The sequence below is a fragment of the Saccostrea echinata genome, unplaced genomic scaffold (genome assembly GCF_033153115.1).
Source record: "Saccostrea echinata isolate AGI-Se365-2 ecotype Australia unplaced genomic scaffold, CSIRO_AGI_Sech_v1 ptg000030l, whole genome shotgun sequence".
Classification (NCBI taxonomy): domain Eukaryota; kingdom Metazoa; phylum Mollusca; class Bivalvia; order Ostreida; family Ostreidae; genus Saccostrea; species Saccostrea echinata.
This window is the reverse complement of record NW_026889779.1, coordinates 20,679,180-20,693,993: the sequence shown is the minus strand read 5'-3', so window position 1 is coordinate 20,693,993 and position 14,814 is coordinate 20,679,180. Positions and strand designations below refer to the sequence as shown.

General features: G+C 33.0%; 1 protein-coding gene across 1 annotated transcript; it reads left to right on the top strand.

Annotated features, from left to right (window-relative positions):
* Nucleotides 1-5,070: 5,070 nt before the first annotated feature.
* On the top strand, nt 5,071-8,068 carry LOC133196931 (uncharacterized). Its single transcript, XM_061332777.1, has 6 exons — nt 5,071-5,346; nt 5,710-5,797; nt 5,988-6,167; nt 6,475-6,645; nt 7,061-7,231; nt 7,848-8,068. The coding sequence occupies exons 1-6, from the start codon at nt 5,071-5,073 to the stop codon at nt 8,066-8,068; spliced, it is 1,107 nt and encodes a 368-aa protein (XP_061188761.1).
* Nucleotides 8,069-14,814: the final 6,746 nt, after the last annotated feature.

Below are 14,814 nucleotides of genomic sequence, written 5' to 3'. Positions count from 1 at the left end.
AATCGTTATTCTTGCCGATCAATAGCACGGAGAAATCTCTTCCGTCACGAGGATTGGCAAGAAAGGCGCCAATTAAGGAGATTTTTTAAATAAAAAAAAATCTAAGTAAAATAAGCACCTTTCACAAAGCACACTCCTACATTGAAAAGGTTGCCAGGCAACAATGTTTCAATAAATTCCTTGCGGTTGTAGTAAGACAATGCTTTGAAGAATAACAGAGTGTATTGTCGCTAAACTACAACCAAATATGTATTGGTAACAGACGAGGAAAACTTTATAGATTTATAATTACGTGTACTCTTCCTTCTTGTATCAATCTTGTTTGATCCCGTTGTCAGAGAATGGCACATTGTTGAATTACACACTTTTACGAGGTTTTACATCCCATTAAAACACGTGATGTTCTAATATCAGCATCTCACTCTATTTACCATATAAAACTGTTTCATGGAAAGGAAGCATTATTTCATATTTCTGTTTTTTGAAATTTGGTAAACTATTTGAAGTGTGATTTTCAAGATTGTAGAGTAAAATTTCAAACAGCAAAAACCCTCCAATACAAGATGCCCAATGGCCTTAAGGGTGACCTGAGTATAATGCATGTACAGCACTGTAAAGGATTCATGAAGTAATAAATAAAACAAAATTGATAGATGAAGATATGTTGCCCAAAAGCAAGAGAAATAGGATGATCGGGGATTAACAAAATATGCTCAGTAGCAAGTCAAAAAGTAGATCTATTTACTTGCCTATATTTGTCCCCATTTGTCACTCTTGTTAATTAGACAAAACAATAGTACCTGAGCACTTTAAGTAAACACATCTCATTCCCTCTCAAACTGGCCTCTCTTGGTCTTTGAAGAATATTTCTTGTACAAGGATGAGGTATCCTTGTGTGCCCATATTTCGACAGTCTATCAAGGTGTGTAAATTTTAAATATCAAATAATTTATTATCCACAAAAATAAATTGTGCCTAAAAATACTTCATTCAAAGTGTAATGTTTTCTATATAGGGATTCAACTTAAAATTTTTATCTGTTATCAAATGCGATGCATTTAAACAATGGGCGCCGCCATACCGAGTCATAATTCCGACGGTTACGTCTTCGATCGATATGCAAGGCAAAACAAAACAAATTTTTAGTATAGATGTAAATATCGTTAAAATTATTGCAATTTAATCAGAATCAATTCTATCAAAGGTAGAATTAGCATTTGATTGGCTAAATGTCATTTATCAATGCAATGGTGTCACATTGTACTGCCTCGCTGCTCCCAAAACTGAATAGACCTATTTGTCATTTTGTATTAAGAGGTAGGCATAGGGAACTTCAAGGTAGTTGGTGAATATTGCCTGTATTTGGATTACTTCTTTATATCAGGATAACAAATGTGAGCCATCAGATTATGTCATTATTTTCTCTTTCAGTTTTTGACAAATTCTTGGTTTAATGTAAAAAATAGTTTGCATTAAACTAAAAATATTATTGTCTTGGTCTATTTTCCAAAACGTTTCATCAATGAATCAGTCTATGGAGACGACATGTTGTCAAATTATTTGTTGCAAGCTTTTGCTGGTAATATGATTCCAAAGATATTTTTAAAAAGAGAGTTAACGTAAATCAGATATTTTTGCCTGAAAACTTTATGAAAAAAGTCATAGTTAAAAAGGAAATTTTGATTGCATGTGGGGGGATGCGATTGCAAGTCTACCGTAGTTCGTTTTGTTTACAAAGATGAGTCTATTCTTGCAAAATCGATGGAGATATAAACAAAAGAAAGAAACCGTCAAAATTCGGACCCTAACGATTTTAGGGCCTTCGACCATATTTTTTCTTATTTTTACTCATCTTCCCGACCATCAAAAACTAAGAAAGTATTTTTTGCATTATATGCATAAATCACTTATTCAATTGACCTTTCAATTCAATTATTTACAGGAGATTATTATCATAGGCGAATAGGGGAAATACTTCTCTCAGTAGAATACAAATTAAATAGATCCCTGCCCAGCATCAGAACACAGAGCCAAGTGATCCAGAATTTATTTAATATATGTAGTAAAAACACCCCTGCTTATTTCTTCATTGTACTCTGATTGCCTCCTGGATGCCCCGGAGGAGAGTATAAGGTTTTCAAAGAATGTTGCATTTTTCACTACATAATTAACAAAGCACCATCCTTACACAAGATCTCGACCCAGGGGCCATGAAATTCACAATTTTAGAAGAGGCACACTTGCTTATCATAACTTTGCACTTAGTTTGTTTGCTTAATGTGCAGGATCAGATAAGGTTTTCAATTATAAAATTAATGTACTTGCACTATATAATCAATAGAACCCCACCCTAACACCGGAACCCCCACCCAAGGAGCCATTAATTTTGGAAGAAGCACCCTTGCTCGTCATAACTATGCACTAATTTGTTTCCTAAATAACTAGGAGCAGAGAAGAATAATTCCAAAGATATAAGCATTTTCACAATACATTCAACAGAGCACCGTCCTTACACAAAACCCATGTCCCAGAGGCTATGAATTTCAAAATTTTGAAAACGGCACCCCTGCTCATCATAATCATGCAATTAGTATGCAAAATACATGCACCCAGAAACAAAGAAAAAAGATATTAAAACAATTCATGCAATTCACCATATGATATATAGATTCCTTCTCTTATACTAGATTCCTTGACTCCATTAAAATAGCAATTTAGGATAAGGCACGCTTGCTCATTATAACAATGTACTTAGTTTGTTTGCTTAAAACACAGGAACAGAAAAGAAGATTTTCAAAGAAATAATGCATTTTTCACTACATAATCAACAGAACCCCTCCCTAACACCTAAACCCCGACCAAGGGCTATAAAATGCATAATTCTGGAAGAAGATCCCTTTGTTATCATAACTATGATTTTTTTTTTTTTTTGAATGCTTAGGAGAAGAAAAAGAATTTCAAAGAAATAATACACGTTCATTTTATGCTCAATAACCCACCTCCCCTTAAAAATATCAAAGCTCCTGGCCCTGGGTCCATGAAATTCAAAATTTTAGAAGAGGCACTCATGCTCATCATAACTATGCACTTATTTTGTTTGCTTAATACGCATGGGGTAGAGATTTTCAAAGAAATATTACATTTTCACTATATAATCAATAGAGCCCCTCCCAAGCACCAGAACACCTAAGCCTTGGGACATGAAATTCACGATTTTGGAAGAGACACTGTTGCTCATAATAACTATGTACTTAGTTAGTTTGCTTAATACCAAGAAGCAGAGATTTTCTAAGAAATAATCCATTTTCACTATAAAATCAAGCCCCTAACCATCATCCCTGAGTCTTGGGCCACAAATTTCAAAATTTTGGAAGAGGCACCTTTGTTCATCATGAACATGCACTTATCTCCTCAATATATTTATAGAGAGGTAAAGATTTTAAAAGAATTTATGCATTTTTCATTATATGATCTATGGAGCCCCACCCTAACTCCAGAACCCCATAACCCTGGGGCAATGAATTTCACAATTTTTGTAGAGGGCTCAGTGCTTATTACAATTACGACAACAGTTCAACTACATGATGTCCAGGAGTAAATAAGACTATTTTTAAAGATTGCATTAATTTTTAACTTGATGGTTTTCACCTCACCCCTCAGGCCCAAGGGTGCAGAGACCCTGGAATTCGTAATTTTATGTTGCTCCTCACTCCAAAATGCTATAGACCAAAATTGTTTGAAATTGCTTCAGTGGTTCCATAGAAGAAGTGAAAATGTTCAGAATGTTATGGACGACGAACAATGCACGACGAAAGACGACGGACAAAAACAGATAACAAACGATTATTCTTTCACTTAGGGATAGTGATATTTGTTTCACATGTATGTTGCTCTTAAGAGTGTTCTTAAATAAGAAAATTAGAAATATTATATGAGATCATTACTGGTTTATGGGGAGCGAAATGAACATTTTACTAGGAAAAGACGCTAATGGTAACATAACAACAAAACTTAATGATAGACGTGATTACTTTAACTTTTCCATCGTCAACTTCCCTTACTTATGTAGCAATATACCCTTATCACCTGCATATGGGATTAATGTCTCCGAGTTGATTCGATGCGCAAGAGCATGCTCTACGTTCGATCAATTTTTAAAATGAGGCAAGCTGTTAACCAACAAGATGAAGAAACATGGATATCAACAGTCTCTTTTGAAGTCATCATTTTGCAAGTTCTATGGTCGATACAATGACCTTATCAGCAAATAAAATCTATCATTAGGACAAATGCTAACTGACTTTTTTCATACTAATTGTTACGCCATTATTTACACACTGAAATTTCTACGGATTTTTCCGTTTGCCCGATCATGACGGGTGTGACCGGTCGACAGACGATGCTTACTCCTCCATGGCACCTGATCCCGCCTCTGATGTTTTTGGAGGTCCATATTTGCTCTGTTCCCAGTTTGTATTGTTTAAATGGACTATGAGCTTGAATACTGTTCGTTGTCTCCATATTTCACCGAAAACCCTCGGCTTCCTAAGATGACGGACACCGGATAACGGGTGATCAGAAAAGCTCAAAAGATTACAGCTCAGATCCCTGTTTGTCTCCCCGAACTAAAGCTTTATCACATAAAACAGACTACCACAAATAAACGGACAATTTTTGAAAATTATTTTGCGCTTTTATGATTGAAATTAATTTGTATGTATACAGAAGTAATGTGAAGAATAAGTAAATGGAGGACCTTTAATGAATGATCAATATATTATCCTACAAGTATAAGTGAATATGGAATATTTAAAACAAATAAATAACCATTAACTATGTCAACACAAACTATTTCCAAACAAGAAAAAGGCAATTTAAAAGCGAATATCAATTCTGTATTGTAAAAATGTTTGTTTAAAAATGTTTACAAATGTATTTGATTTTTAACATATCAGTGAAAATTTTCAATTGATAAGATGGAGTATAAGGGCAAAGAGCATGCTCTAGTAAACAGAGATGAACTATTTTCAAATTTTTGCTTTTTAACATTGTAAATTACTTCTGATAAAAATGTACAATTTTCGGCGCCTTCTTGTATGTTCATCTCTTTCATTGATATTAGCTTTCACTTTTCATAATACTCGTCTGGAAAACCACGTAATTCGCACTGTGAGCAACATAGGCCCCTGTTCATGTAAATTGGAATGTTACTCGTCAACAGACTGTGCGTCTATCAACTATAAATGGGAAACTTTTCACTGCGAGATCAGTGCCGACGACATGGCATTGGGTACAATGCAAACGTCTGAGTTTTATCACTATTCATCCCTTGACGACATTAAACAAGTAAGTTATTCTCGCACGTCAGTAAAACATTTTACTTAGAAATTATTGCTCAATGTGGATTTGTGGATTTCGGTGAAAATTATATGTCAGAAAAGTCGAAACTCATTTAAGGATCACTTGGTGCTGAAGATCATTTTTAACAACCAGAGTTTCGGAAATCTTTAAGGATTTCTTTTATAAATTAACCATTATAACAATTTTTCATCCTGAAAGAACAAGCCTCGAAACAATGTCCTTTTATTGAATTGAGACTTAAAGACTGATATTTTTCTTTGAACCATCATGAACAGTGTTATTAATACTATGCAACTATAATTGCTGGTAAAATTCTGTATTTAGAAGTAAATTATTCTGTTTTTGCAGGAATTCCCAGACCCCTGTTGTGGTATAAAATGTGGTCCACACAGTAAATGCGTCCATACGTTTAGTGGAATTCAGTGCATTACTTCAGGTAGTATAGTAAACTTTATAAAGGATCATATTTACTAGGTCTATGTCTAAAAGCATGAAACAGTAAGGAATAATGATGGTCCTAAACTGCAAAAGAAAAGACACTTTAGTTAAAGATCACATTAGCAATTTATACTTTTAAATATACATTAAAACATGTAATTGCTATAGAATAAAAATATTTCATTTAGAATGCGGGGAACCCCACACCGTTATCAATTCGAACACGACTTTCCAGTCCAGCAAGCGTGCCTTTGGTACAGTGCTTATCTATCACTGTAACAACGTATCGACACCTAGTGGTGACCTTACCTCTATATGTCAACTCAACGGAACTTGGTCCAATGTCACGGGGAGATGCGAAAATATAGGTAAAACTATGAATTACTGAATATTATAAATGTCTTCTAGGATGAAATACTTATTTTTCTTACAAATTTTTATTATAAAGAACCTTAGCTTGATGGATTGGGTACCAGCTTGTCATTATATCGAAATTACGACTTACAACCCCCACCACCATCCCACCCCCACCCCTTCACCTATCCATCAAGTAAACTACCGAAATTTCATATGAACCGTTTTTCACTCGACTCTATATTATTATATCCACATCTTTCTCAGTTGCAACAACGATTGAATTGCAAAGAACATGTCTCTTGATATGATATATTTCAGTTTGTGGAGAAGTTCCCAGTATACCAAACGGGAACCTGAGCACTGGATCAGATGTATATTCTTCTATCCGGAACATCACGTGTTATACAGGTTTTAACCTGACAAATACAACAAATACGGTCACGTGTCAGTTAGACGGAGAGTGGTCCTCTGTCAATACCGCCTGTGTCTGTAAGTGTAGCATATTGCACACAATATCATTTTCTGTAAGATGTAATGTTCTATTTATATTATGTATTGACTCCCTTATTTCTCAAGCAAAACACCAATTGAGTTAATCAATCGATGAACTCTGAATATGCTAGATCTGGTTTATTTTAAGTCATTTGTTTGAAAGATTTCTTAAGGAGTTTGCTATTCCATAAATGTAACGTACAGATCACTAATACAATACTTTAATTACTTTCAGCCAATTGAGATGAAATGTAAACATAAATAAATATAAATAATAAAATGTTTTTATTTGTTTATATGCGGATTAAGGAGTGCAACCATTCAAAAATATACATAATTACATACATATAACCTTTTATGATTATATTTTTTTCTGCAATGTCGCAAACTTTATTCCCTGTATTATTTCCAGACGAATGCCCTGGTACATTTTACCACGATGAAGAAAATAGACTTTGTATACACTTTTCCAATGAATTGAAGACCTGGGATGATGCTGATAATACATGCAAAACGTACTCGCAACGACTTATAAATATCAACACTCCAGCACAAGTCACTCTCTTAAAGAACTATCTAAGAAGTAAGTAAAAGTTATGCCGGTTGTAACTTTAAAATATTTAGCGGGACACAGAAGCTAAAAATTCTTTTATGAATCTACAGAGTTTCATCAACATCGTTATGCACTCCAATATACTGTATGAAATGTATATTCATTATCCACCATGACACCTGATACGACCTCTGGTATTTCTGGGGGCATGTGTGCTTTAAATTTCTAATCATGTTTAACTTGATTTTTTAGCTTGATTACTGCTCTGTATCTTCACTTTTGATCGAAAGATCTCATGAAACTATAACATTGTTGAGCATTATAGGAATGCGTGAAATATTGCGTTGTATGAAACCTAATCTTGTTTGAATATTCATTCTCTACTTCAGATCAGGTGCTTTTATTATAGATTTAAATGTTGAAAAAAGTTTTTAGTTACATCACATCCTCAGATATGTGTAAAGTTGCTTACATGTATCAATTAGCTTTTATTGAGGTGATAAATATATATATATTTTAAAAAAGCACAGTATTTATCTACACTCGTCCGCGTTAAAAGGGAGAACACATTTATGATTTATGTTTATTTACAACGATCAAACTATTTTACTTCAGATAATAATTTTAGCTAGTTTTGTATTTTAAGGCTTGGTGAGTGTAGAAGATAACGATGATATTTACATTGGAGGGAAGCTGGAAGGTGACGTCTACAGATGGGTGGTCACCGACCAAATCATAGACTCCTCTGTATGGGATGATGGGTATCCGAGTGCTATGAAAAACTGTACTCTGTTCCATGACACTCAGCATCTCAGGGACAAAGAGTGTACAAAACTTTACAAGTTTGCCTGTGGAGCTTTTTATTAAGTTTATTTTACTTTTAATCAGACTTGATATAAAATCTCTATATAAACATTTTTTCAAAAATCTTCCATGTGCATTATTATCAAAAATACATTTTTCTTCATAAATATCTTTTATCTAAGCTAAAAAAAACTCAATGTCCCCAAATCATTAAATATTAATATTAAATTACACTATGTATACATGCATCTTTAAGAAATCAATACAAATTTACAAAGATTGCCTACCTATTTTAAAACATCGATTTTAGCTTAACCATCTAGCGGTAATGACATCTAAATTAACAAATCTAAAACAACTTTATTTACACTTCAGCTGGGCAGACCATAATGAAGGGACACAAGAACAAATCGAATAGAGAGTGCTCGATTTCAATGCATGAAATCATACCCAAGGGCAAATAAAACAACTTCTGTCCCTCGCTGAACATTTTAGGTTTGTTTATTTATTGTTTGATGACATCTTTATTGCCGTTCGTGTACATATCCTTAGTACACCTTGCTCTTTCCTACTGAAAATCTTTAAAATCAATTAACTTCTGAAACAGGAAGCTAATAAATTTTTTTATTTCGTGAAGGAATTAAAATATTTTATGTCCTGTTTTATTCTAGTGGGAATCAGAATTGGCTTTTTTAAAGTATAATTCCTAATTAAAATTGAAAATTTCTGCCCATTCTATGTCATAGATATTTGTTTCTTAAAAGTTTGGCAGCAAAAATTAAATGATGAATGTCACCTACGTAATTTTGCGAATTCTATGACAAAAACAAATAAATTTTTAAGAAAAATTTTAAAAATCGTACCTAGTTTGAAATTTTTTTTTTTAAAAATCGTACCTAGTTTGATGTTTGTCAAACAAAGGGTACTCAAGATATTGAGCAGTCAATATCTTCTTATGTCCAGTCTGACCATTGATCTTTGACCTTATGACCTAAAAATCAAAATGGGTAATCGTTTTCCTATGGGGAACCAATGCACCAAGTTTGATGTGTGTCAAGCAAAGGGTTCTGAGGATTTTGGCTGAACAATATCATCCTGTGTCCCTTTTGACCTTGTCACCTCAAAATCAGTAGGGAACTTTACACTTTAGGAGAATCAGTGTTCCAAGTTTGTCGTCTATCAAGCAAAGGGTTCTCATAATATTGAGCGGACAATATTTTCCTATATCTTGAATAGTTTGACTTTTAAACTTTGACTTTGTGACCTCAAAATCAATAGGGGTAATCTACTTTTAGGTTGTACCAAGTTTGATGTCCTTCAAACAAAGGATTCTCAAGATATACAACACTTGGTCTATCAACAGACCGACAGGTGCAAAGCAATTTGTCCCCTTATTTCAAATGGGGCATAAAAAAGTAAAACACAAGATACTGATAAAAAATAACATTATATACATGATTGCTTTGTTTCAAGAGTTTGTACATGTATTATTTCTTTTACAAAAATAATGTCTAGTATCTTACAAATCTGTTGTGAAGATCATACAAAAATCTCCATTATTATATTTATCTCACAAAATATACTACAGCGTTAACACATATTACAATGTAATTGTATTGATATATGTACTTATCTTACAGATTGAACTTAAATATTAAGTTATATGCAAAATGTGTTTTAAGTTACTTATTTTACAGAAAGTTCAAAATTTTTATACTTATCTTACAAAATGAACTGAATTCTAGATATGTCAACGAGTATTCGAGTACCCGACCATTGCTCGGTCAAACCGACTATTGACTTAATATTTTTTTACTCGGTTACTCGTTCAAATTTCCTATTTAATAGTTTATCTAAAGTCAAGTTAAGAATTAATTTACAGTTTATGACGATAAAATATGATTGACAAATGTTGATTATAAGTTATGTCTCAAAACTGTAGTTTATAAGAATAAACTATATACCGTTTTTTACTGTAAAATATTGTTAACCGAAAACTATATAATTTACAAATGTAAAACATAAGTTTCACGGTTATTGAAACAATGATTAACAACTCTTGACTATGGTTAACGAATGTTAATAACATGTTACAGATGAGAATTTTCATTTTTCAATAAAAACTATCATAACTGTTATTCGCAGAAGCAATCATAAACTATAGTTTACAACTCCTAAATATAGTTTTTCAGATGAAAACTAATACATAAAGTTATCAAGTCGTCAACTATAGCTTATGCTTCGAAAGCTATAGTTTACAATTGATTAACCTATTTTATAAGCTGTAAAACTATGTTTAACTCATTTTTAATTTGAATTTGAATTTGGTATGCATTAAAAATCAGCCAATGAATCAATTTTAGAAAATCTTTTTTTTTATGTAAGTGAGATCGTCCTTCATTATATTTTGTATTTTTGATATGGTTTATATGTTAAAAACGATATGTTCTGATACTTTATTTTCTCGATGGTTTTTTTTTTCATTATTTATGATATCAAAACCTATCTTGAGACACATGCTTTACATGCATGTGCATGTTGGTAAGCAAAGGTTTGAGGAATAAATATAATTGAAAGACTCAAATGGCGACACACGACATCCTTCTGAAGAATCTTGCTGAACGATCTTAATTTTACACTCTCATGCTCATGATCACAAAGGAAACATGGGTTAAATTCTATTGATACCGCAATTTGTTTCTGATAACGATGTCATGTTAAGGTATCACACCGGTAATTGACCAATCAAAATGAACTTATTCAATTGTAGTTCCATACATAATAAAGAAATATTTTTTTTATTGTGAGAAATTTTGTATTTTCCCTTATTCTATTTTTACATTTTTGGTATCTGTGCTTAGGATATTTTATGTCCTTTGTAAAATATTAAAGGTTTTTGACAGGAACTATTTCTTTCGGGGCATAGGAGGCCACTTCCTGGGGTGCACACAGGATGTTTATAAACACATTGAATACACGTGGTTTTGAGGGTATTCCTGTTTGCGGATGGAAAAAATCAGAAAATGCCGTGTAGGTACCCTATTTTTTGGTGTCAGCTGATGTGACTGGTAACGTTTAACACTTCCTGCTAAATATTTTTTCATGAATTCGAATACCTGATTTTTAATGATTTTTTATTCTATATAGAATTACATAGTGAAAACAATTACCGGTGTGATACCTTGAAGGTGATCGTGTAAAATCATCTACCCCCATATTAAAGGCAGTTTTAATTTTATGAAGGCATATTTCAACAAAATATGTCATTTTATGAACTTTCTGTGTGAAAGCACACATTTTTAAATTTAGAAGTAGGGTTGACATTAATTTATACAGATTTCTATGTAAAATACTAATAATATGTTATGTTTCACCCTCAAAACTCCAAATTATGACTTTCAAAGTAAGATTATGCATCTGACATGTAGAAAGAAGTTAGAAAATGTTGGTTTTTTATTTTAGATGACTTTAAACTCTGTGCACCACCTGACCGCAGTCAATTATAGTGTATTCAGACTTTGCCGTGAAAGCACTTTAGGCTGATTTTTTCAAGAAAAGACTAATTCTGGGTTTGCGAATGAGTTTTCAACAAAAGCGACAACTGCGATAAAATGTGAAGAAGTAAAACATGTTTTTAAAAAGTGTTAAATTTTTCAGAGACTGGGTTTACTTTCATTTTATTCACCTTAAGTGATTCATTTATTACTGGAGTGGAGGAATAGAAATAATGAAATGAGTTAAATTTGTCTAATAAAAGTAATGTACAAACAAAATTTATGAAGAATTTGTCAAAAATAAGAAGCTTATGACCAAAAATGCATAAATACTGTCAGGGCATGAGAGTGAATACTTATTCTGAGTCCCAACCATGCATCACACATATAGTACAGAATGTCACTTAGCACCATGGTATGCCTGTTATGGTTCTCTAGACTTTTTCCATGCTTTCGCAGCTGACATTCAAGATTTTTCAGTTTGCCGGAGAATGTTTTTTGTCATTTTACCACTTTTATGTAGGTGTTGACCCTCTCTTTTAAATTAAGTCTCAGTCAGGATGTTTATTTTAGCATGATTTGTTAAGCACAATAATGTACTGAAATATTAATAAATTACAAATTAAAGTGATGAAGAAATTTGACATATTTACACAATCAAAATATCAGAATAACCATAATTCAGCTAATAATGTGCCCTGTTCTTCTTTTGTCACTTCCTATATATTTTTTCAGCAGTTTTTGTACACCCACCCACCTCCAAGAATCATGGAGGATGGCCTGATATTAGTTTCTTTGTTGCATTTATTCACATTTAAAAGTGTTAAGACCCATAAAAATGTTTAAGATTTATATTTTTAAATTTAAATGTTGAATTTTTATGTAAATTTGGTGAAACAAAAAGCTGTAATCTTGAATTAATCATGCAAATTCATCAAACACCTTTGAAATTCCTGAGTAATTCAATGAAAAGAGGATAATTATGTATGTTCAATTGGAATTTCATGGCTAATTTGTGTCTGCAGAGAAAGCCAGTTACATAAATCACAACAATAAATTACATCTGAATTGTTTTCTCCATTTTCTTATCATCAAAGCAAGTTTAATGGAGTGTCAGAGCTGTCCAGAACCTCCCCAGATGCTGATATCATTTGGACTGCCCTGTGTTACAACACAGCTTTTAGATAAACTTCTGCATAGCAGGTTGTAGACAAGTACCTAGGCTTTATTTGGAACATAAATTGACCAGATGCAGATTTTATTATCAGCCTAATATTTAACAATTTCTGTAAATTCTGTCATTCTTAGGAGGGTAAAATGCAATTTTGTTATGTAATAATTGCATAATGGTCTCAGACTTGTGAATTATTTTTTGTTTGTTGTGAAGAACAGTGCATATACTCTCCACGGATACAAAATTGGTTGCCAGGCTTAGTCTATTAAGGATGAAATTCTGCTTCAAAATATGCACAAAAATCTTCTGTCAGAGTGCTCAGTGTGTATTCTTGACTGCTGTGGAGTAAGGGAGATAAATGCATCATATCTCCAGCAATAATGGGAATTAGATCCCCAGACTTCAGGATGTTAGTGACAGTTATTTAAGAAATCTCAGGTGCAAAAATGAAAAAAATCTGACAACTTCATAGGTCCTTCAAGGTATCACACCGGTAATTGACCAATCAAAATGAACTTATTCAATTGTAGTTCCATACATAATAAAGAAATATTTTTTTTATTGTGAGAAATTTTGTATTTTCCCTTATTCTATTTTTACATTTTTGGTATCTGTGCTTAGGATATTTTATGTCCTTTGTAAAATATTAAAGGTTTTTGACAGGAACTATTTCTTTCGGGGCATAGGAGGCCACTTCCTGGGGTGCACACAGGATGTTTATAAACACATTGAATACACGTGGTTTTGAGGGTATTCCTGTTTGCGGATGGAAAAAATCAGAAAATGCCGTGTAGGTACCCTATTTTTTGGTGTCAGCTGATGTGACTGGTAACGTTTAACACTTCCTGCTAAATATTTTTTCATGAATTCGAATACCTGATTTTTAATGATTTTTTATTCTATATAGAATTACATAGTGAAAACAATTACCGGTGTGATACCTTAATGCCAACGCATTAATTTAGTATAAAGCTAGAAGTTTCGACGTCGCCACACTGCAGTTTAAAATTATTTAAAGATACTAGTACGTACACACACAAATTTTCTAATCTCCCACACAGAAGTATATTGCCATTTTCCAGTAGATGTATTTTTTAATCGAAATCTAATTTTATTTATATGATGTGTATTAGAAAAGATTCTTGAAAATGTTTCCAGAAACTTAACAGTGACAAAACTTCATACATTTCCAAAACTTTTCAAAAAGATTCTTGGACTGTAACGTCGCATTTCCCGACTTTTCACCAAATCACGTAGCTTAATTATAATAAGTCAAAAATAAATTTGCTTAACTAAACAGATATCGCTTCTTTAGTCAGAAAGGCACATATTTAAGCGAAGCTATTTCAATTTTAGAAGAAAAAAATTGTGTTTTTCCCTTAAGGAATGAATTAAATAACTACCAAAGACATACTTTATAACCTGAGTTGGGGCAGTTCACAATATGCTTTATAAACAAGAGGCCCATGGGCCTTAACGGTCATCTGAGTTTAATTCAACCTTGTAAAGGATCCAAGGAATGGTAGTTAAATGATGATATAAGATCACTATAAAAAATTTATGCATTTTCACTATATGAACAATAGAGCCCAACACTTACTCCAGAACCACTGACTCAGGAGCAATGAATTTCACAATTCACCCTTGCCCATCATAACTTTGTACTTAGTGTGTCTGCGTAATGCCTAGAATCAGAAAAGAAGATTTACAAAGGATTAATCATTTTCACTTTATGATCGATAGAGACCCATCCTAACTCCAGAACCTCTGACCCAGGGGGCATGAATTTCATAAATTTTGGAAGAGACGTCCTTTCTCATCATAACCATGCACTCCGTTTGCCTGTTAAATACCCAGGAGCAGAGAAATAAATTTCAAAGAATCAGTGCATTTTCAATTCATAATCAATAGAGTCCCGCCCAGCTGCAGAACCATTGACCCATCGGTCATGAATTTTACAATTTTGGAAGAGGTGCCTTGCTTATCATAACCATGCACAAAGTTTGTCTGCTTAGTACTCAGGAGCAGAGAAGATTTTCAAAGAATAGATTTAATGCATTTTCCTATATGATCAGTAGAGCCCCGCCTTAACGCCAGCATCCCTGACCCAGGGGCCATGAATTTCACAATATTGGAAGAGA

Excerpts from the sequence above, each read along its gene's own strand:
- LOC133196931 (XM_061332777.1), top strand. The coding sequence starts at position 5,071 with ATGTACAATTTTCGGCGCCTTCTTGTATGTTCATCTCTTTCATTGATA. Across the intron at positions 5,798-5,987 it reads AATTCAGTGCATTACTTCAG|AATGCGGGGAACCCCACACC; the intron begins GTAGTATAGTAA and ends TATTTCATTTAG. Across the intron at positions 6,168-6,474 it reads GGGGAGATGCGAAAATATAG|TTTGTGGAGAAGTTCCCAGT; the intron begins GTAAAACTATGA and ends GATATATTTCAG.